The sequence below is a fragment of the Belonocnema kinseyi genome, chromosome 1 (assembly GCF_010883055.1).
Source record: "Belonocnema kinseyi isolate 2016_QV_RU_SX_M_011 chromosome 1, B_treatae_v1, whole genome shotgun sequence".
Taxonomy (NCBI): Eukaryota; Metazoa; Arthropoda; class Insecta; order Hymenoptera; family Cynipidae; genus Belonocnema; species Belonocnema kinseyi.
The window spans coordinates 150,459,485-150,481,425 of NC_046657.1; the positions used below are offsets into that span (position 1 = coordinate 150,459,485).

At 33.4% G+C, this 21,941-nt stretch overlaps 1 protein-coding gene across 3 annotated transcripts in view; it reads right to left on the reverse strand.

The window, feature by feature from the left end:
• Positions 1 to 16,027: 16,027 nt before the first annotated feature.
• The window catches only part of LOC117174740 (A disintegrin and metalloproteinase with thrombospondin motifs 7-like), a 502,350-nt gene continuing 496,436 nt past the window's right edge, over positions 16,028 to 21,941 (reverse strand). For all 3 annotated transcript variants that reach the window (XM_033364079.1, XM_033364087.1, XM_033364095.1), the window contains 3 exons: positions 19,657 to 20,171; positions 16,856 to 17,029; positions 16,028 to 16,751 (listed from right to left, as the gene is read on the reverse strand). In XM_033364079.1, coding sequence (XP_033219970.1) covers positions 16,600 to 16,751; positions 16,856 to 17,029; positions 19,657 to 20,171 — 841 coding nt within the window. In that variant the 3' untranslated portion in view covers positions 16,028 to 16,599. The remainder of the gene's footprint in view (positions 16,752 to 16,855; positions 17,030 to 19,656; positions 20,172 to 21,941) is intronic.

Sequence of the window (21,941 nt, forward strand, 5' to 3'; positions counted from 1 at the left end):
AAGAAAAAACCGCTTTACCATCACGACAATGCGCCTGTTCATTCATGCTTAGTTGCACAAGCAAAATTGCATGAAATCGGCTTCGAATTGGTTCCTCAGCCATTGTATTCACCAGACCTGGCCCCCAGCGACTATTACTTGTTCCCTAACCTGAAGAGATGGCTCACCGGTAAGCGTTTTTACTCAAATGAGGAGTTCATAGCTGAAACTGAGGCGTATTTTGGAGACTAAAGGAGTATGTTGAAAAATAAAACCGACTTTGGCCAAAAAACCGTCTCCGTGTTTCATTTTTCAGGGACTTATCAGACTGCCTAGTATATCACTTATGTAACTTGATTTTAATAAATTATAATTTTATATGTTAACCCGTTTTAAATCAATACTTCGATTATCACAACCTTTCGTTTTGCTTGTTCCTCAATCCATGTTTTCTAAATTTAACAAATTTAGAATAAAAAAAAGAGGAAGTAGCGTAAGTTTAGAAATAATTATTTTATAGCAAGGTAAGTGCATCTCACCTAAGACGTAACATTACCATGAATTACCAAAAATTCAATTTGAAACATTTTTATAAAATTCCAGAAATTTATGAATTTTTTTAAATTTATGTTAATATAAGAGGTAATTTATGGTAACTGACCATAAATGACCCAAAATCTAATTTCAGACACTTAAATGTTGTGAAATTTATGGAAATGTACAGTTATTTTACAGGTAAGTATGGTAATTTAACATGAATTACTCAAAATTCAATTTGATATGTTTTTATAAATTTCCGGAAATTTATGAAACTTTTTATTAGTTTATGTTAATATAAGAGGTAGTTTATGGTAACTTACCATAAATTACCAAAAATTTAATGTTAAACATTTGTATAAATTTCCGGAAATTTATGATTTTTTTGTAATTTATGGTTGCTTATCATAAATTACCCAAAATCCAATTTCAAACATTTTTATAAATTTCGTGAAATTTATAAAAATTTATGGTTATTTTACAGGTAAGTATGGTAACTTATCATGAATAACCCAAAATTAATTTTTAAACATTTGTACAAATTTCCGGACATTTACGAAATTTTTGATAATTTATAGTGACTTACCATAAATTACCCAAAATACAATTCCAAACATTTTCAATAATTTCGTGAAATTCATGGAAATGTATGGTTATTTTACAGGTATGTATGGTTACTTATCATGAATTACCCAAAATCCTATTTTAAACATTTTTTCTACATTTCGTGAAATTTATGGAAAGGTATGGTTATTTTACAGGCAAGCATGGTAACTTACCATGAATTACTCAAAATTCAATTTGAAACGTTTTTATAAATTTGCGGAAATTCATGAAATTTTTTGGTAATTTATGATAATTACCGTAAATTAGCCGAAATCCCATTTGTAATATTTTTATAAATTTCGTGAAATTTATGATTATTTCACAGGTAAGTATGATAACTTACCATTAATAATCCAAAATTCAATTTTAAACATTTTTATGAATTTCCGGAAATTTATGAAATTTTTTGATAATTTATAGTAATTTATGGTTACTTACTATGAATAACCCAAAATCTAATTTTAAACATTTTTATAAATTTCGTGAAATTTATGGTTATTTTACAGGTAAGTATGGTGACTCACAATAAATTACCGTAAATTCGATTAAAAATATTTGTATAAGTTTCTGGAATTTTTTTGGTAATTTATGGTAACTTACCATAAATTACCCAAAATTCAATTTTAAATATTTTTATATATTTCCGAAAATTCATGAAATTGTTTTTATTATTTATGGTAATTTTATAGGTAAAGATGGCAACTTACCATGAATGCCCGAAAGTTACATTTTAAACATTTTTATAAATTTCCGGAAACTTATAAATTTTTCTGGTAATTTATGGTATTATTAAAGGTAAATCATGGTTATGTTAGAGGTGATTTGTGGTAATATTAAAGGTAATTTAAGCTAACTTACTATGCATTGCCCAAAACTCAATTTAAATATGTCTAAATTGCAGGAAATTTATGGAAATTTTTGGTTATTTATGGCAAAATTAATTATTTAAAATGAATCTGTTATATCATCAGCGAATGGTACTTTACCGACAGTAGATAACACAGGCCTGTTAATAATGGGGTCATATAAGTTGTTGGAAAGTGGAGGGTCATTTCCGAAGTAATTTTGTACGCAGAATCCGAATCCGGAGTCAGAAATGGCCCATCACGTCAGCAATTTCAGATATTTGAGGTTATGTAACCAGGAAATGGCGTTTTTGGCTACTTTTTAGGTGATATACAGTAGACACAAAATTTTTCAGGATTTCAAGAACCCCGAATAGCTCTAAGTACGAATTTTCAAGAGAAAACACCCAGTATAAAATGTCTGCCTCAAAGTATTTATAGCAAATGCTCAAGACAAAATGGGACATATCTCGTAATTTCAATTTGGCGTAACTTGGTAAAGAAAAATGGTAATTGATCTCTGCGACTCTCAAATTACATAGAAAGAGCAGTACTATATGATACAACTAAAAAAATCCCAAAAAATGTTGTATCTTTTGTACATCATCTAAAAAGTAGCAAAAAACACCATTTTTTGGGTACATAACCTCAAATATCTTAAAATACTGATGTGATGGGCCAATTCTGACCCAGGATTCGGGTTCTACGTAAAACATGATTTCGGAAATGACCCTCCACTTAACAACAACAATACCATGTTGGACTGTGTAAGCCTCCAAAACCATCAAGTCAGAAAATCCACAAGATCGAACAAGTTAAGGTTATTTATGATAATTTTACAAGTAAATATGTTAACTTACCATAAATTACCCAAAATTAAATTGTAAACATTTCTATAAATTTCCGAAAAAGTTTGTAAAAACATCTTCGTACAGACTCCGTGTCTTCGTTCTTTTGAAGCATTAGCAGGAAGAGGTGGGTAATACTTTATAGTAAAAAGAAGTAAAAAGTCTCTGGCTTTCAGAGGGATCATCGCATCTTTCATATCTACGGCGTTTCACAAGGACAATTTAAATTAACTCTCGCAGAAAGTATTGCTGCTTATTGTAATCGTTCAGTTTGTAAAATTGATGAAATAAGTTTTTTACATTCTCATAATTTATGATTGAGAAAGTATTAGAATTGTCGGAAATTGGACATCACAGTTTTTCAACGCATCTCTACGTTTCGAGACTCCCTGAATCCGAAAATCAAGTGTTTACGATGGCGCTTGTCTGTCGTTTCGTAAACACGATAACTCTCGAAAAAATAAACAGAACAAATTCATCTTTGGCACACTTTCTTTAGGTCCTAAAAGAAAGGACGAGTCCGTTAACCAGCCATTTTTGATAAAAACTTTAAAAGTGAGCGTACTTTGAACAATTTTTGAGACTTTTTTTCTGAATTTGATAATTCTATGTGTGGATCTTTATAGTATTAAGAAATACAAACAATTTATCCTTATGTTTTTTTTCGATAAAAAGAAAATTCTCAGAGTTATAACATTAAAAAATTTTTTTAAATCAACCGAAAATCAAAATTTGAAGCCAAACAATGCACGATATGAAAAAAAGTCAAGAGAAGAAAAACATTGCTTTTCGAAAGCCCTACAAGATTTTCATAACAAATTTTTCGTCTTCCTTGGAAAATCGAAAATTCAAATTTTGATTTCACGAAAAATAATAAAAAATTCCATTTTGTGGTAAAACTATATACGATGCGCGCCACAGGCGCGCTCAAATTTGCGAGCGAAGCGAGCCGCGTGCCCAGCGCCCGATAAGAATGTGCCCAAGAAGTGGGCAGATTTTTCTATTTGCTTTCGTGACGCGATGACAACCCAGTGGGCACAAAATTTGGCGACATCGTTACGGCATCCTATGTCTATGTCGTTTCGATGTCTTTGCGATATCGTAAAGACATCGTCAGATCATACGACTTATTTACGATATCGTAAAGACACCTTAACGACATGGACATAGGATGTCGTCAAGATGTCATAACGATGCCGTCAAAACGTCGCCAAATTTTGTGTCCACTGGGAATCATTCTTGCATTTACAGGTTATCTGAGAAGAGAAAATTTCGTCTATTGTACAATCACAATTTCAAAAGTTTTTATTTATTAATTTCAAATAATATTATTTTCTAGATATTTATACATTTTCTGTAGTCAATGAACGATAAAATTACGAGATTATGGAACCTGACCGTAAAATCTTCTACAGCAACATAGAAAAACAGTCAAGGCATATATTGCCTTGACTGTTTACATTCCGAACAAAGCGCCCGCCCAATAAGAGTCGCGCTTCTTAAAGAAGGCCCGCGAATCAGAGAGCGACTCGCTTCATCGCGATGGATATATGTATGAGCACGCCCCTACTCGCTCTCTGATTCGCGGGCCTTTTTCACGGAGCGCGACTCATCCTATTTCCATGTCATTTCGGTGTCTTTGCGATGTCGTGAAGACATCGTCAGATCATACGACTTATTTACGATATCGTAAAGACACCTTTACGACATGGACATAGGATGTCGTAAAGATGTCACGATGTCCTAAAGACGTCGCCAAATTTTGTGCCCTCTGTGTTTTCTCTATTCTGTTCTTCTTACCGAGCTCGGGTTTTTTCCACAAAATGGAAATATAAAAAAATGAATTCGGAGATGATATAAAATATTATAACGGACGTCTCCGGACTTTTTAAAAAGCGATAATAAAAAAAATTATTTTGCTAAACAGAAATTTTAAGCATGTGTATTATTTTGAGGTTAGGATCGGTCTTGAGCCTTCTGTAGTTCCGATAATGTAGGTCTCTGTCGTACCGATGCTGTTGGTACCACTCATGAATAACACAGTCACACAAAAAAAAAGTTGCGGATCTGGTAACAAGACACACGTATTCCTATGGATTTTGGGGCGCTGAATTCAAATTCGGTATCAAAAATCACCCATCACGTCATGGTTGAGCCATAACCTCAAAAATGACGAAAAATCATGTACTGAGGCATATAAATTTCAAAATAACCTCACCTCTCCTAACCTGAATTAACAGAAATTTATTAAACTACACGTAAAGCTCTGGAAGCATATTTTCCTAGTAGCAAATGTGTGCTACATCGAATGGGTCAACTCGAGCCTAACCGAGAAATAAATCTAACTTAGCCTAACCTAACCTCAAGAAACACAATTAAACTGATTGTGTTGTCCCGTTGCGTTTGCGGTACCGTTTCATTCGGCTTCGGCTTAACGTACATAGAGGTTTAACCTATCCTAACCTAACAACACCTGACCGATTACATTGGCAACCCTGTTCTTGCATATAGTATAAATATATCCCTTAAGTTAGATTCATTTGTAGGTTAAGATCGAGTTAACCTATTAAATATAGCACACATTTAAGCCTGAGAATCGTACGCTTACATAGCTACACGTGTGGTTGAATTTCATTCGGCTAGGTTAGGTTAGGTCCGGTTTTGTTAGGTTACGATAGGTTAAACCTCTATGTAGGTTAAGCCGAAGCTGAATGAAACGGTACCGCAAACACAACGGGACAACACAATCAGTTTAATTGTGTTTCGTGAGGTTAGGTTAGTCTAGGTTAGATTTATTTCTAGGTTAGGTTCGAGTTGACCCATTCGATGTAGCACACATTTGCTACTGGGAAAATATGCTTCCAGAGCTTTACGTGTAGTTCAATAAATTTCTGTCAATTCAGATTGGGTGAGGTTAGGTTCTGTTGGGTAAAGTTATGTGAAATAAGTTGATATCAGGCAAGGGTTGATCCTTCACCCTTTTCGACATGTTTTTGAAGTGAAAATTTGCATCACTGGCATTATTTTGAAATTTATTTGCCTCAGTGCATGATTTTTCGTCATTTTTTGAGGTTATGGCTCCACTATGACGTGATAGATGATTTTTGATACCGAATTCGAATTCAGTGCCCCAAAATCCATAGGAATACGTGTGTCTTGTTACCAGATCCGCACAATTTTTTTGTGTGTATCTGTGTAATTTATAAATGGGCTGAAAATATGCCTTAGCGAATTGTGTGGATGGAACGGTCACTACGAGGTCATTTTACGGTCAGGCAATAACGTAACCGTTCCTTTTACGAGATCCGCTAGTGGTGCAATATATCACGACGGGTTGTCGCATCCTAGTCACAAGCAGCTTTTCATTACACATTTTTTAATACTTACTAAATACCAATTTATAAGGGGCCGTTCACATATTACGTAACGTGCCAGGGAGGTAGAAGGCTCGTGCGATTTGTTACGATGTGTTACATGGGGGGGGGGGGGCATCAACTGCATTACGTATCGTCGATTTTATGCGATAATCGATTCAAATTTTAGCGCGGCTTTTACTAGGTTTATGTTGGCAATGAGTTGTGTTGACATCGGCAGCGCTGCTTATATGGTGCATTGTGAGAGAGAAACAAACGACTGCGGTTAATAAATAAATAAATATTTTATAAACTAATCATGCTGAGATTGAAATTATTAATGTAGAAAACATCATATAGTAATATTTGAATATTCTGCACTAAAAAAATGGTTTCATCTAAAATCAACAAACAGCTCTAGTTAAACTAAATCTAGTTGAGATAACAAGGATTCCTCACTAATAAAATTAGGATCATACAGTTGATTAAAATATACCAAGCTAATAATGCCTAGTAAACGAAACCCCAGTGGGCACAAAGTTTGGCGACGTCTTTACGACATTGTTACGAGATCTTTACGACAACTTTACGACATCCTATGTACATGTCGTTAAGGTTTCTTTACGATATTGTAAATCCGTCGTATGATCTGACGATATCTTTACGATATCGCAGACACCGTAACGACATGGACATAGGATATCTTAAAGTTGTCGTAAAGATGTTGTAACATTGTCTTAAAGAAGTCCCCAAACTTTTTGTCCACTGGGAACCTAGTTTCATTAGCGTGGCAACTGTAGTTGATAATTATGACGTTTTTCTACGTTTTATCCAGGAGAGAGTCGCTACGTGGAGTGTAGTGTCCAAATCTAGATTGCATACATCACTGGTAAATATTTTTAATAGTAGTGGAGTAAATTCTTGATCATTAGCATAATAGAATCTTTTACAAACAATTTCAAGTAAATTTAGTGTTCCAAATTTGATGTAAAAACGACTGTTCAAATTTTCGAACACCTAACCTCTTTCGTTCTGCAAGTCCATTGTTGCATGGAAGGAATCTGTTAAATGTCACACTGTTTACTACTAGTGCAACTCAGGTTCAAGTAAAAAAAATATTTTCCGACGATGTGCAAAAATTTCGAGATTCAGAACAATTCATACAGGATAATATGAAATATACTCGTATATGATGTACTTTAGGATTATTAAAATTTGAAACTCATTTCGTCGGGTCACGCGGTAACAAGCGTAACAAGCGTTCATTATTAAATCTTTTTATAACTTATAAATTCGAAAAATATTGAAATTTATATTTATTTATATTTTAATAATGTACTTAAACGTCTTAAAAAATTCAAAAAAGAAATCTATGCAAATGTGTGAATTTAAATAATTTTACTTTAGAGAGGCAGAGTTGAATTGGTGAGAATTAAAATTTCAGAATTTACATTCCGCATGAAGGAATTAAAATAAATTATTACACATATTTTGCAAACTTATTAGAAGGAATTAAATAAAATCAAAATACGATCCGTGGACGTCCGTTATGATATTTTATAGCATCTCCGAATTTAGTTTTTTAAAATTTTCAATCAAAATACGGTCCGTGGACGTCCGTTATGATATTTTATAGCATCTCCGAATTTAGTTTTTTAAAATTTTCATTTGTGTGGAAAAAAGCCGGGGAAACTGTAAGTATCACATGTCCTTAACTTCTACTAAAAGAAGATGAACTTTAAGCCGCCTTCGGCCCATGTAAATGACAGGTATTTTATTTTTAAAGTTTTTATCGCTGCAAGAAAAAGTATTGCGATTACTTCGTGAATTTCTAATGCAAATTTTAACGTAGAATCCGAATTTCAACCATTTAAAAGTTGATCTTGAGTTTTTTTTTAGTTTTTTAAAAAAGGTACCGAAGAGGGACTCAGTGGGGTGTTTAAGGGTACTTTGTAGAGACTCCCGAGTGGGCACAAGGTTTGACGACGTCTTTACGCCATCGTCACGACATTTGTACGGCAACCTTATGACATCCTATGTCCATGTCGTTAAGGTGTCTTTACGATATCGTAAATAAGTCGCATGATCTGACGATGTCTTTGCGATATCGCAAAGACACCGAAACGGCATGGAGATAGGATGTTGTAAAGTTGTCGTAAATATGTCGTAACGATGTCGTAAAGACGTCGCCAAATTTTGTGCCCACTGGGTTCTTTCGCTTTCGTCGGCCCGCCAGGTCCGCTTGGTATGGGACCACCGGTCGGTTTCGGACCACGCTACCCTACATAAAAAGAATGTTGAGATCTATGTGAAATTGTGAATAAATGCGAAAAGGGACGAAAATATAATCTATCGGACCGTTTTGACTAACGTCACTATCTAGTCATTTTACGGTCAGATATTTGTGTAACCGTCCCAGTGAGCTCAAAATTTGGCGACGTCTTTACTACATCTTTTCGACAACTTTATGTTCTCCTATGTCCATGTCGTTAATATGTCTTTCCGATATCGTAAAAACGGCGTATGATCTGACGATGTCTTTACGATATCGTAAAGACACCGTAACGACAAGGACAGAGGATGTCGTACAACTGTCGTAAAGATGTCGTAACGATGTCGTAAAGACGTCGCCAAAGTTTGTGCCCACTGGGGTTCTATTCACGCAGTCAAGTAGGAATCCTCCATCGATTTATGGAAACACAGTTTGCAATATGTTATAAGCTTAAACGGCAAGGAAGGCCTCTGTGATTTATTTTCTAAAGTTTGCTAAAGCTACAGGTGACTGGCCCGAAATGCAGATTCGGAAATTGAATTTGTGACGGCAGATTATAAACAAGGTTGTCGCGAAACGCTAGTGATCTCGTTTCCTGTTAATTCGACTTTGGATAATTCAGTCAAAAAGCCGTCGTTTACATATGTTTACAGACCACAAATTGCAATTTCATGGCAATCAAGGTTAGAAACCCCGACATCCTCCTTCGTCAGCTCCGACTGTGAAATTTGTGCGAAACTTCCCTGCTGCAAACGTGCATGTGGCATTTGCCGCAAACTTATTTACAAACCTTCACCTTGAACTCAATTAACTTGGCACGAGAGAATTTTAGAAAACTAGATTAGCGTTATGGTTGAAAAATCTTCTCTTTAGTTGCAAATTCTTTGTTTCATTGTTTGAAAATTAATGTTATAAATTGAAAACTTAACTATTCTAGTTGAAGACTCGTCACTGTGGTTACAAATTCATCTCGTTGGTTGAAAATTTAACTACTTTTTTTATTTTCTTTCCGTAGCTTAATGGGTAAGTGGATCAAACCGAAAATCTGAGAGACCTGGGTTCGGATCCCAGCGGAGCTACGAATTAATTTTTTCAGAACTTAAAAATAAAATCAATATTAACAAAAAAAAAATTAATATCGTTTCATTAGGAAAAAAGGCATGAACATAAAAAAGTATAATTACTCTGTTTAAAATTGTTTTGGTTGAAAATATGTTTTTTGTTGGCTGTAAAATTAACTATTTTGTTGAAAATTCGTTTTTTTTTAGTTTAAAATTAATTTTTTATACTGAAAATGTAGCTTTTCAACCAAATTATTTAATTCTCTGTCCAATCGTTGAATTTTCAGCCCAAAAAGACGTATTTTCAACAAATCAGTCAAATTTTCGATAAAAATTTTGACTCACATTGTAGTTTAATTTCTAATAAGAATTATTAACTGAAAAAGATAAGTTTATAACAAAAAATGGAACAGTTAAATTTTCAGTAAAAAAACTAATTAAAAGAAAACAGATTATAAACTAGCCGAATTCAATAAAAAATACGATTTTTTGACAAAATAGTCGAATCCTAAACTGAAGAGGTGATTTTTTAACAAATAAAATTCATTTTTCACACAAATAGACGAATTTTTAACAAAATAGTTCTTCTTTCAAGCTAAAAAGTTGACTGTTTTTAAAAGCAGTTGACTTTTAAACCAAAAAAGAAGAATTTTCTATAGTAAACTGAGTCTTCAATCAAGAAAGATAAATTTTACACGAAATCTTGGAATTCTTCACTAAAAAAGATAAACTTTTAACTAAACCTAGGAGTCGTTACATTTTAAATAAAAAAACTAAATTTCATTTTAAAAAAAGAACTCTTAACTATTTGAATTTACTTAAAAAGGCACATTTTTTACCAGATAGTCGAATTTTGATCTTACAAAGGAAAAATTGTCAACAAAATAGGTGCATTGTTTACCAAAGTTTTTGATTTTTCAGCCAAAGCTATGAATATTCAACAAGAAAGATTATTTCCAACTAAATTGTTTAATTTCCTACCTAAGTCGACAAATTTTTAACAAAATATATAAATTTTTCACCAAAAAGTAGAATTTTAGTTTGTGAAGGAAAAATTTTGTGCGAAAAATGGAATACCTACATTTTTAAATAAATTTTCAAGCCAAAAATATAAATTTTCAACAATATATAAATTTTCAAGAAAAAAGTTAATTCACGGCCAAATAGTTTAATTTTCAACCAAAATAATGACTCTTAAATAACAAAAAATAGTTTTCGAAAGAAAAAGATTTTAATATTGAATCAATCGTAGTTAAATTCAACCAAAAATTTCCAATTTTAATCAAAATAGTTGGATCTCAACAAAAATAGATTAATTTTCCACCAAGCAGTTGCAATTTTAATAGTGATGCATTCGAGAAGATTTCGAGAAAATTTGAGATCTTCTTGAAACATGTTTAAGTAAATAAAAAGCTTTATAGAAATGCAGAATTTTAAGTGAAAACTAATTAATTGTTCACAAAAAGATGAATTCTACAAAAAATACACGAATTTTTAACACAGTATTTTTGAGTTAAAAACAATGAATTTTCAAACCATAAACGCATTTTTTGTACCAAGTAAATTAATTTTCAACCCAAAAGTTTATTTCCGACTAAACAGTTGAATTTTTACTCAAATCGTAAATCTTTAACCAACAAAAATTAATCTTTACAAAGTAAATCAATTTTAAACCAATTAATTTATTTTTTATTAAGGCCATGTGATGAGTATAACAGCTGATCAAGTCAACCATCAAGCTTGTGGCCTTGCAAAGAGTTGGAGGAAGAAAAAAGTTTATTTATGCAAATAATGATTATCGACGGACACATTTAGGTTTTACAGCAGAAGTTTGACTTTTAAGTTTCTCTGACGGTAATCGTGCAATCTGTTTCACCTACAAACCCCTAGAAGTTCGAAGTTGTCTACTCGCTGCGCTAGTGCTGCTTTGACACAGCTGATACCAGACTGATACGTATGTCAGACCAAATATGTTTATGTGCATTTCAAGTGCAAAAATGACTTTTTGCATTATTTGTGCATAATGTTCGTGAGCGATTTTTGCTGTTTTGCCCCACTTTGATAAATGTAAACCTCATAACTAGCCCATTGACAACATTGTAAATTGCTTGCAGGGCTCGACGACAGCACGGTCGGTATTTCTCCAAAATAGTAATTAAAAAATTTTTTTTTTTTCACTATTCTAATTATTTAAGACCAGAGACACATTCTTGCATGCCTTCTATTCATCGTGCCGAATTTTTAACACATCTCATTCCGTGTGGACGTAAGTTGGGAAAGAAAACTTCCACTGGTATTTTCTTTAAAAAAATTTTTTTCTCAAAATTTCCACCGGAACAAAGCAGAGACATGGACTTTATTAACTCCTCTTTCATTTCCCAAACTTTCAGAGCGATACCTCATTTCGTTTAGACGTAAGTTGGGAAAGAAAAATTGAAGACCAGGTTTGGTCACGTGACCCTCTCGTCACATGGCCTTAAGAGAGAAATTAATTCTCAACGAAACATGTAATAATTAATATTTGGTTTTATATGTGATAAAAGATCTTTTTCCTTTATTCCGCTAGGAATCGAACCACAAGTCGAACGTTTGTCGGTCGGGTGCTCTTATCAATAAGCTACTGGCGAGGTCGAAAGAAGAACCCAGTGGGCACAAAGTTTGGCAACGTCTTTACGACATCGTTACGACATCCTATGTCCACGTCGTTAAGGTGTCTTTACGATATCGTTAATAAGTTGTATGATCTGACGATATCTTTACGATATCGCAAAGACACCGAAACGACATGGACATAGGATGTCGTAGAGTTGTCGTAAAGATGTCGTAACGATGTCGTGAAGACGTCGCCAAATTTTGTGCCCGCTGGGAATTTTGTTTTTCGCAGATACGCCAAACGGTAAGGTTTTCTGTAATATATGTCATAAGATTTAAGAAATCTGTATTATCCGGGATGGTAATAATCGATCAGATGAAGATACTAATCACATTATTTGAAAATTGAAATCCAACTTATCGACCTAGGATACGCCTCAAATTTATAATTTTTTATTCTACTAAAATTTTCATATTATATGTTATCCGTGAAAAAAGATTCTTCTTTTGATCTCTTCAGTAGCTGAGCGGTCAGAGTATATGACCGGCAATCGGCAGATGCGTGGTTCGATTCCCAACCGAGCGAGGCAGGAAGATCCTTTTTCGCAGATAAAATTCAAAATTAAAATTTTAGTAAAATCAAAAATTCTGGATTTGGGGTATTTTTAATCAAGCAGTTTCAATTGGAAGCGAAAAGGATGAATTTTCAACCAAAAAGACGAATCTTCAATAAAATATATGAGTTTTCACTAGAAATGAAATAGTTACATTTTCAGTGCAGAAAACTAATTTTCTAGATAAAAAAACGAATTAGCGAAATAGTTTAAATTTCAACCAAAGAGATGAATCTTCAACTAAAATTAAGAATCTTCAAAAGAAAGAATGAATTATCAAGAATTGTAGTAAAATGGAAGTTAATTTAAAAGAATTTAAGAGAATTCATGAGATTTTAATGAAATGTGTCAAAATTCAAGTAAATTGAATGGAATAAAAAGAATTTCATTGAAATGAATAAAATGCGGGTGCACAGAAATCAGGGCAAATTTATCGGGATATAAATAAATTGTAAATTTTTTCAAATTGAAAAACAGATGAATAGATTAAATAAGATTCACGTAAATCAAAAGGAATGAAAGAAAAATCAGAAGAATTTTCATGAATATTATACCAACTCAATTCGAATTCCAAAAAAACTCAAATGAATTGAAAAGAATTGATAAATATTTTCAAAAACTAATGGAACTCATTAGGTTTGGAGTAAATTTAGGAAAAGTCAAGGTGATTTGATGGAATTTGATGAAATGTCTAATAGTTCAAACTGAGTTAAAAAAACTTAAGGCTGCGGTAAAAATGTTTCGTTCATAACAATTGAATTGAGTGCATTTAGAACAGTTTAGGTAAATCAGAAGAACTGTAAATTTAAAAGAATTAAAAAGAATTTAGGATAATTGATAAATAATGTAAGAGAATTCAACACTATCTGTAAATTTAAAAAAAAGGGATATTTTAATTTTTTATGGAATTCAGATTTATTGAAAAAATATATACATTATATTCAGCGTTTTAAGAGAATTCCACTAAATTTAGGATAAATTCAAAAGAATTGGATGGAATTCGAAGCAGAAGTAGGTTAAATGAGTGGAGGGGAAGTAGGGGAATTGAGGAGAAATAACAGAAGGGGAAGTGGGAATACGAGAGGTGGGAATGTAGTGGAAGTAGCTTAAAATTAAAGGAGGGGAAGTAGGGAAAACAAGCGAAAACGAGAAGAGGAGAATTATTGGAAGCAAGGGGAAAAAATATGTTGTGAATTGTGGAAAATAAGGAAAAATGATGGGTGGGGAAGTCGGAAAAATGAGGGGTTTGTAAGTGATGAAATGAGATTTAAGTGAAGGAGAATTAGGAACTGTCATGGTAGGGGAATTAGGCGCAGAAGGCCATTAGGAGAATTAGAAGAAGTAAGAAGAATTAGGAGAATCAAGGGGAATCAGGAGAAACGAGGGGATTAACCAATGTAAGGGGAAACTTGGGGAGGGGAAGTAAGTGAAGCAAGGGAAAATAGGAGAAATGAGGCAAGTGATGTCAGGTAAAGGAAAGTAGGAGAAATTATTATAAATGATGATGAGTAGTTTTGGAGAAGTGAGAGTTGTGGAAGGAAAGTGGGGGAAGACGAATGGTAAAAGGGGAATCTAGGAGAGGGGAAAGAAGTGGAGAAGGAAATCGGGGAAAGGGTGGTAAAACGTGAAGTATGGGAAGGGAAATATTATAATTTAGAGGGATTAAGAAAGCGAAAGTATGGGATACATAAAAAAACTTAATAAATACGTAATAAAATAGACCAGTAATCGGCACTATTTAATAATTACATAAAATAAAAATAAATGAAAAAAACCAAATTATTTGTTTTTCCTATTATGGTACATCACTAAACAGTTTCTGAAATTGTAACAGGATTGATATAATTTTTATTTTTATATTAGAAAATACATCATTTCTCGGATTAAGGGCTCTGCATTTTATTCTTATTGTTTTCTTATCTTAATAGGTAAATTAGGAGTACTTTACAGTTGCAATCTCACCATTCTTTCTTCTTATTCTCGGACACTCTTTGTACTCTTGATAACCGGCGATAAATCTTCAATAGCCCGTTCAATAAAGAATAAGTACAAAATTATTGAATTAAGATGTTAATGTGCATACTTTCCAGAAAAAGGTAAAACTTATGCGAGCAAATTTCACGTTTTAATATTGAAAACTTTGATCAACTGTTGATAAAAAGTAGACGCGAATAGAAAGTTCTAGATAATTATAAATTCTTACCTAACGGACATTTAAACGTTCCACAGCTGAAGCGGTTCGTGTCCGTGCTTAGTTTCTAGAGTATTTTGTATGACTCCATCAAATCATAATTGTTTAAGTTCTTGAGCTAAATTAGTTATCCGTAATTGCGCTCTATAATTTGATAGCATCATAAAAAATATTCTCGATATTTAGTACACTAAGTTTCTAGAATATTTTGAGATATTTTTGAATATTTACGGCATCATATAACATATTCTGGAAACTTAGTGTACTAAATTTCTAGAATATTTATTGCATGAAAGTTGCATTTCTAACCAAGAAAAATTAAAATTCTACTAAAACAAGTGGATTTTTAAATCAAGAAGACAAATTTGAAAAAAGACTTGAATTTTCATCCTAAATATTGCAATCGACTTTTTAACATAAAAATACGAATTTTATTCAGAAAGTAAATTTTTTTAGAAATAGTTAAATTTTTAACGAAACAGTTGCATTTTTATCCAAGTTCTGGCATCATAACAAATATTCTGGAAACTTAGTATACTAAGTTTCTAGAATATTTTAGGATATTTTTGAATAATAATCGCATCCTAACAAATATTCTAGAAACTTGATATACTAAGTTTCTAGTATATTTCTGGATATTTCTGAATATTAATGGCGTCATAAAAGTATTCTAGAAGCTTACTATACTAAGTTCCCAGAATATTTTCGAATATTTATGCAATAATAACAAATATTTGAGAAACGTAGTAACTAAGTCTCTAGCACATTTTTGGATATTTCTGAATATTTATGGCGTCATAAAAAATATTCTAGAAGCTTAGTATACTAAGTTTCTATAATATTTTTTGATATTTTTGAATATTTATGGAATCATAACACATATTCTAGAAACTTAGTATACCAAGTTTCTAGCATATTTTTTGATATTTCTAAATATTTTTGGACATTTCTAAATATTTGTAAATATTTCTGAATATTTATGGCGCCATAAAAAATATTCTAGAAACTTAGTATACTAAGATTCTAGAATATTTTCGGATATTTTTGAATATTTATGGCGTCATAACAAATACTCTAGAAACCTAATATACTAAGTTTCTGGAATATTTTTGAATATTTCTGAATATTTAAGGTGCCATGAAAAATATTCTAGAAACATATACCAAATTTCTAGAATATTTTTCGATATTTTGAAATATTAATGTCGTCATAACAAATATTCTAGAAACTCTGTATACTAAGTTTCTAGAATATTTTTGAATATTTCTAAATATTTTTGGACATTTAAAAATATTTTTAGATATTACTGAATATTAATAGCGGCATAAGAAATATTCTAGAAAGTTAGTATACTAAGCTTCTAGAATATTTTCGGATACTTTTGAATGTTTATAGTACCATAAAAAATATTCTAGAAACTTAGTATATTAACTTTCCAAAATATTTTTTATTACGCCATCGAGTTATAGAGCGCAATTATGGACAAAGAATCTAGCTTACAGAACTTTAACAACTATGATTTGATGTAGTCATAACAAATATTCTAAAAAACTTAGTACGGACACGAACCACATTAGCTGTGGAACGATCTCGATGTCGGTATGGTAGGAATTTATAATTAGAACCTTCTTTACTTATCTACTATCGAAGCTGTTAATGATTTTCATTTTCATCAAGTTTATTTTTGGTTAGTTGTTGAAATTAGTCCCCAGACTCATGTCGTCGATTGTTTCGAACATGCTTTTGTCTCTTCATGCAAGTAGCACAACATTTTTCACGTACTATCTCCGATAAGTTACACATTCTTTTGTATGCTGCGCACATCGATGGTGGCACTATGTTGTCTTTGCAATCTAGTAAATAAAAAAGGACGTTATTTTTGTTTTTAGGGAGGAATGTGAAGTTTATATTTTTGAATAGAAAAAAAATGTTTCAAATACTTGTACGTGTTACCTACCAAGTTTTTCCTCTCCACACTGTTTTCTGTGATGACAGCGTCTCGTTTGAAGAGGTTTTCTTTCAGAATTACAGTCCATGGACGTTAGATTGGTTATTCTGTCTCGGCAAGTGACATTCCTGTATTTGAACCCCGATCTAGTGACACATGTAGCGTTACAAGTGCTCCATTTTCCTGAAAAGGTCAGAAACAGTTTCGGAAAAACGATCAAGTTAGTATCCGACAAAGAAATTTGTACTAGGGGGCTTCCATAAACCACGGGGCCCAACTTTTTCCACCTTTTGACTGCTCCTTCCCCCATGTGGTCCACCGTAGCATTATCGTCGACCCCCTTCATCCCTAGGGTGATACATGGTTTTTTCCTATTTCTTGTAAAACGAAAATAAAACAAAAAATTATCATTTGCAGCAACCACGCACGTGGTTGCAGCCAGAATGTCCTTGCCTCGACTCGTTAACTAATGAAAAAAAACAAAAAACTTGGGGAAGGGTCACTCGGATCGTTCGCAGGGATCGAATTTAGAACTCCACACGCTATTTCAAAAAAGGAGTAAGCTATGCGTTTTATTATTATTTTTTGGATCTGAATATAAAACCGCGTGGCTCGGACGCGTACCCCCTCCACCCCCCAAATGGAGCAGCGTATCCTTAAGTAGAACCCCCCTCCCCCTAAAGCAACCATGTGGTTTATGGAAGGCCCCTAAAGGCCAATTTAAATTAGCTATTCTTGGTTGCGGTTCCCCGGTCCGGTTGGACTCTGGGCCAATCAGCGCGTACTCGCTCTCGGTTCCGGTTCCAGCATTTAGGTTCGATTCTAATTTCAACCGTGCCGTTCGCAACCGTAGCCAATGAGAGCGTTCGCTAAAGCCACGAGGTTTGTCAGCTGTTTCTCGAGCTTGCTGCACGTCACTCACGTCACTTTAATCTATGGACCGTGCATGCGGTTGGGTTCACGGGAAAGGGGAGAATTCCATGAGTAGGGAGGCCCCCCATCTTACGATGTGCCCCTTGATTATGCGCACGAGCATTTTGGGCCGACAAACTGTGAAAGAAAATTTAAACATGTGGGCGCATGCCTAGTCCCGTGTTTCCTAGGTCCATGGCGCAGTGTGAGCTGCACCTGTCAACCTAGAACCGGCGAACTGCAACCGAGAACGGCTAGCCTGAATTGACCTTTAGAGGCCGTACTTAAATTACGAACGGATTATAGGCCCTCTCTAAGACCCCACCCCCCTATTAATAAATATCCCCCCTCCTTTACTATAAGTAATTTTTAGTTTCCTGAAAGTTTCTACTAGTTATTGCTAGTAGAATTAAGCAGTGTGTCCGAGAACTTCATTTTCAAAATTCCCTTATTTTTCCTCAACTAATTTTTCATTTTCCTTGATAATTAATATTCAAATACCAGAATTTTAACCTTGTGATATTTTTAGAATAGAATCTTTTATAAAGGAAATAACACAGTATTTTAAAAAATTTGAAAATAATAATTTACTTTAAACAAAATAATGTCTTTTTCACTATAAAAGATGACTTTTTAAAAAATACTTGAATTTTCAACCAGAAAAGATAAATTCTCAACCAGAAAGTGTCATAGTTTATATTTCAACCAAAAGATGAATTTTTCATACAAAATTGAATTTCTGAACCAAGAATATGCCTTTTCAGCAACAAATTAATTTTCGACAAATCTGATACTTTTTTATTCAACAAACATGAAATTAAAAAAAAAGAATTTAACCAAAAAAGCAGAATTATCAACTTAAAAAGAGCAATCTTTGAAAAATGGAATTTACATTTTCAGTTAAAACATTAATTTAACAGCAAAAAAAGGCTTTTCGAGTAAATAGTTAAATTTTCGACCAAAAACATAATCCATCAATAATAAAAAATTGATTTTTAAAAATGTAGCTTCACTTTTACCCGAGTAGTTGAATTTACAATAAAAAAAGATTAATTTTCAAGACAATAATTCAATCTTCAACCAAAGACGTGCATTTCAACTAAAAATACAAATCTTAAAAAAATGATTTATCAAAGCGATTCGACCAAATCTTGCACTCAAGCAAGAAAGAATAATTTTGAATCAAAATGTCGCATTTAAAATAAAAAAATTAAATTTCTACTAAAACGGATACATTTTTAAATCATTTAATCTAAAACGATATATTTTTAACAAAAAAAAAAAGGATTACTTTTTAACAAATCGGTTTAATTCTCTACCAAGTAGTTTAATTTTTATCCAAAAAAGATTAAATTTCTCTTAAGAAGTATGTATTTTTATTAAAGAGAAAAAAATGCATATAAAAATAGTTCGACTCTCATTCAAAAAAGATTCCAGTTAACATTTTAAGAATCGGATTATAAATCCTCCCACTCCCTATTAACTTTATATTCGTTTGAATCTTTTTTCATTTAATGGGAAATTACAAAACTAAAGAATCAGGATAAATCATTCCAAACATTACTTTTCATCAGTCGTCGCTGTGAAAATTCATCCTGATTCATTATAAAGCGAAAAACAGTAAATAAAAGAAGCGAATTAAAAGAGATTAAAATTCGTATATTTCTTGGTAGCTTTGTGGTGTCCGAAAGTATTCTGAAAAATATTATCGGTGCTGGGTACAGAAAGGGATTCAATCTAGGGGTTACTTCTTCTACTGCGTAGATTCGAAACGGGAGGACAAAAAGAGGATCCAGAAGTATTCAATATTTCTCACGTTACCACTGGTTGAATGAAAATTTCCAATGCTTTTTAATACAAGCCTTCTTACCGGGTACTTAAAAGCAAATTAAGATTACCAGAAATCCATTTCCCTCGACGACAATCCTCCGATGTCGCTGGTTTATTTTTCAACCTACAATTTCCAGGAATCGAGCAGGAAACTTTTCGGCTTCTCCTGCCAAGTTGACACACACCCCACTTTGAGACGATCCACTTGGGCTTAGTAGTGTATAAAGAATTTTCTGGATTTTCCTCAACAACGTTATCGAATTCAAGAATCTCCGGCTCCTCCGATGTGACGCTATCAACAATTGTTATGCCGTCCTGATCACTGGATGTAATATTGTAGAAAGCACCGTATCTATCTTCTGAGTATATGATGAAAGGAATTTCGGAACTGGATCCACAAGGTGGCAGATTTGGGCATGGTTCAACTTCTTCGGGTCGAGCATCTTTGTCGCAATCTCGATCGGGCAATGCAAGATCCGTGCTATCAGTATCTTTTCCTGATGAAACACACATGACGGATCTTTTCCGTAAGGCTCCCTCTCCACAGGTGACTGAACACATCTGCCAGGGTCCAACCCACCATCTGTGTTGGCGTGAAAAACATCAAGAATGTAGCAGATTAACTAGTTGTCTTATCAAATCTAGAAATTAGTCAAAATAGGCGATATTCGCCTACAAAAAAGGGTTTCCCAGGTAGAAATTCCTATTCAGCATCTTCGGAGGATCCTGAAATATTGAAACGGTCCTTTCTATGTTCATCATTAGAATCTAATGATAAAGCTCAAAAGTGGACAAACAGGTAGAGCTAGGGGATGATTCATGAAATTATTCGATTGTACGATCCATTGCGCGCGCCAATCACATCATTTGCTAATAAGTGGGGATAGGCTGGGACCAATGCACTTTATATACAGGGTGTCCCACCACCTGTGAGACAACGGGCAATGGTGGATAGATAACAACAAAATGAGACAAAAATTCAAATACATGAATGTTGTGCGGTGATTTGTTTAGAAACTACAGAGCAACAAAGTGCCGTGTAGGTGTGACGCCGCGCGTAGTGTGAGTGCCGTTTTCACTGAGACGCCGCTAACCTCCCTGGCTCTAACCAGCTGCCTCCATGTGTAGGTGTGACGCGCGGCACACCTACACGGAACTTTGTTCCTCTGTAGTTTCTAAACAAATGACTGCACGACATTCTTGTATTTGATTTTTTGTCTTATTTTGTTCTTGTCTATGCACCATTGCCCGTTGTCCCACAGGTGGTGGGACACCCTGTATTGATCCGGTATCCATGATCCAATAAATACATGGTCTTAGTCACTTGAGAGCCCTGTTTTGTTTGAGTCACGCAAACTCTTAGTTCCACCATTTTGTTAGTATGACCGCGCAAAGAAAGAATAAATTTAAAAAAAAAATTTAGTACGTGGAGAGAAATTTCAAGAGATTAATTCAGTGAACTGCTCCTTCATCTTATTTTAGCTTTGGCGTATGAACTGAAACCTCGAAACCCTTACCTTTAAATAAATTGCTGTTGCTTTAAAAGCAAGGGTTCCGAGATCTTAGTTCTTGAGCCACAGCTAAAATAAGTTTAAGGAGCAGTTTCGTAAATTAATCTCTTGAAATTTTTCGCCGTGTAATCAATGATTCATATCAGAAAACTGCCAAGAAAATAAATTATATTGAGGAAAGAATGGAAGTTTGTAAATAATACATAATTAGTGGTTAAAGTACATTAAAATTGTTTGGTGTTTATGAGAATCAACTACATTTTAAATATTTCCGTTTAACAATGTATATATAATTCTCATGCCGCCAATTCTGTAGCCGGGTGACAATAGCTTGGAGGTTGAAGAATTTATTATTTCTACATCTTCTTTGGGTTATTTCCTCAGGACTAGGTCCTTGGAGATTTTCAATTTTCCATTTTATGAAAGCTGCTGTACAAAAGGAGAAAAGAGTTATAACCAATATTCACTTCGGAGAAAAATGAGTTTTACTTTTGAGGTTAGAATTGCATAGCCTCTAAAAAAGCCCGTGAAGTTGGCACCCCAACTCTAAAATATCAGATTTTTGTATATGGAATCGTTTAGTGCTGTTTGGTGGTTAACTTTGAAGGTTTGGTGATCAAAATTGAAAAAGTTATTGATTTTTAAAATTTGGGGTGCCAACTTCACGGTGGCATAGCACTTTTTAATATTTTCAACAAATTCTTTTTGGTATCGTTTGGTGGTCATTTGGTGGTGTTTGATAGTCGACCGTGAACGTTTGGTGGTCAAAATAAAAAAAGTTATCGAGTTTTCAAAATTGGTGCGTCAACTTCCGTTAGCACCCCACTTAAATTTTCTTTTTT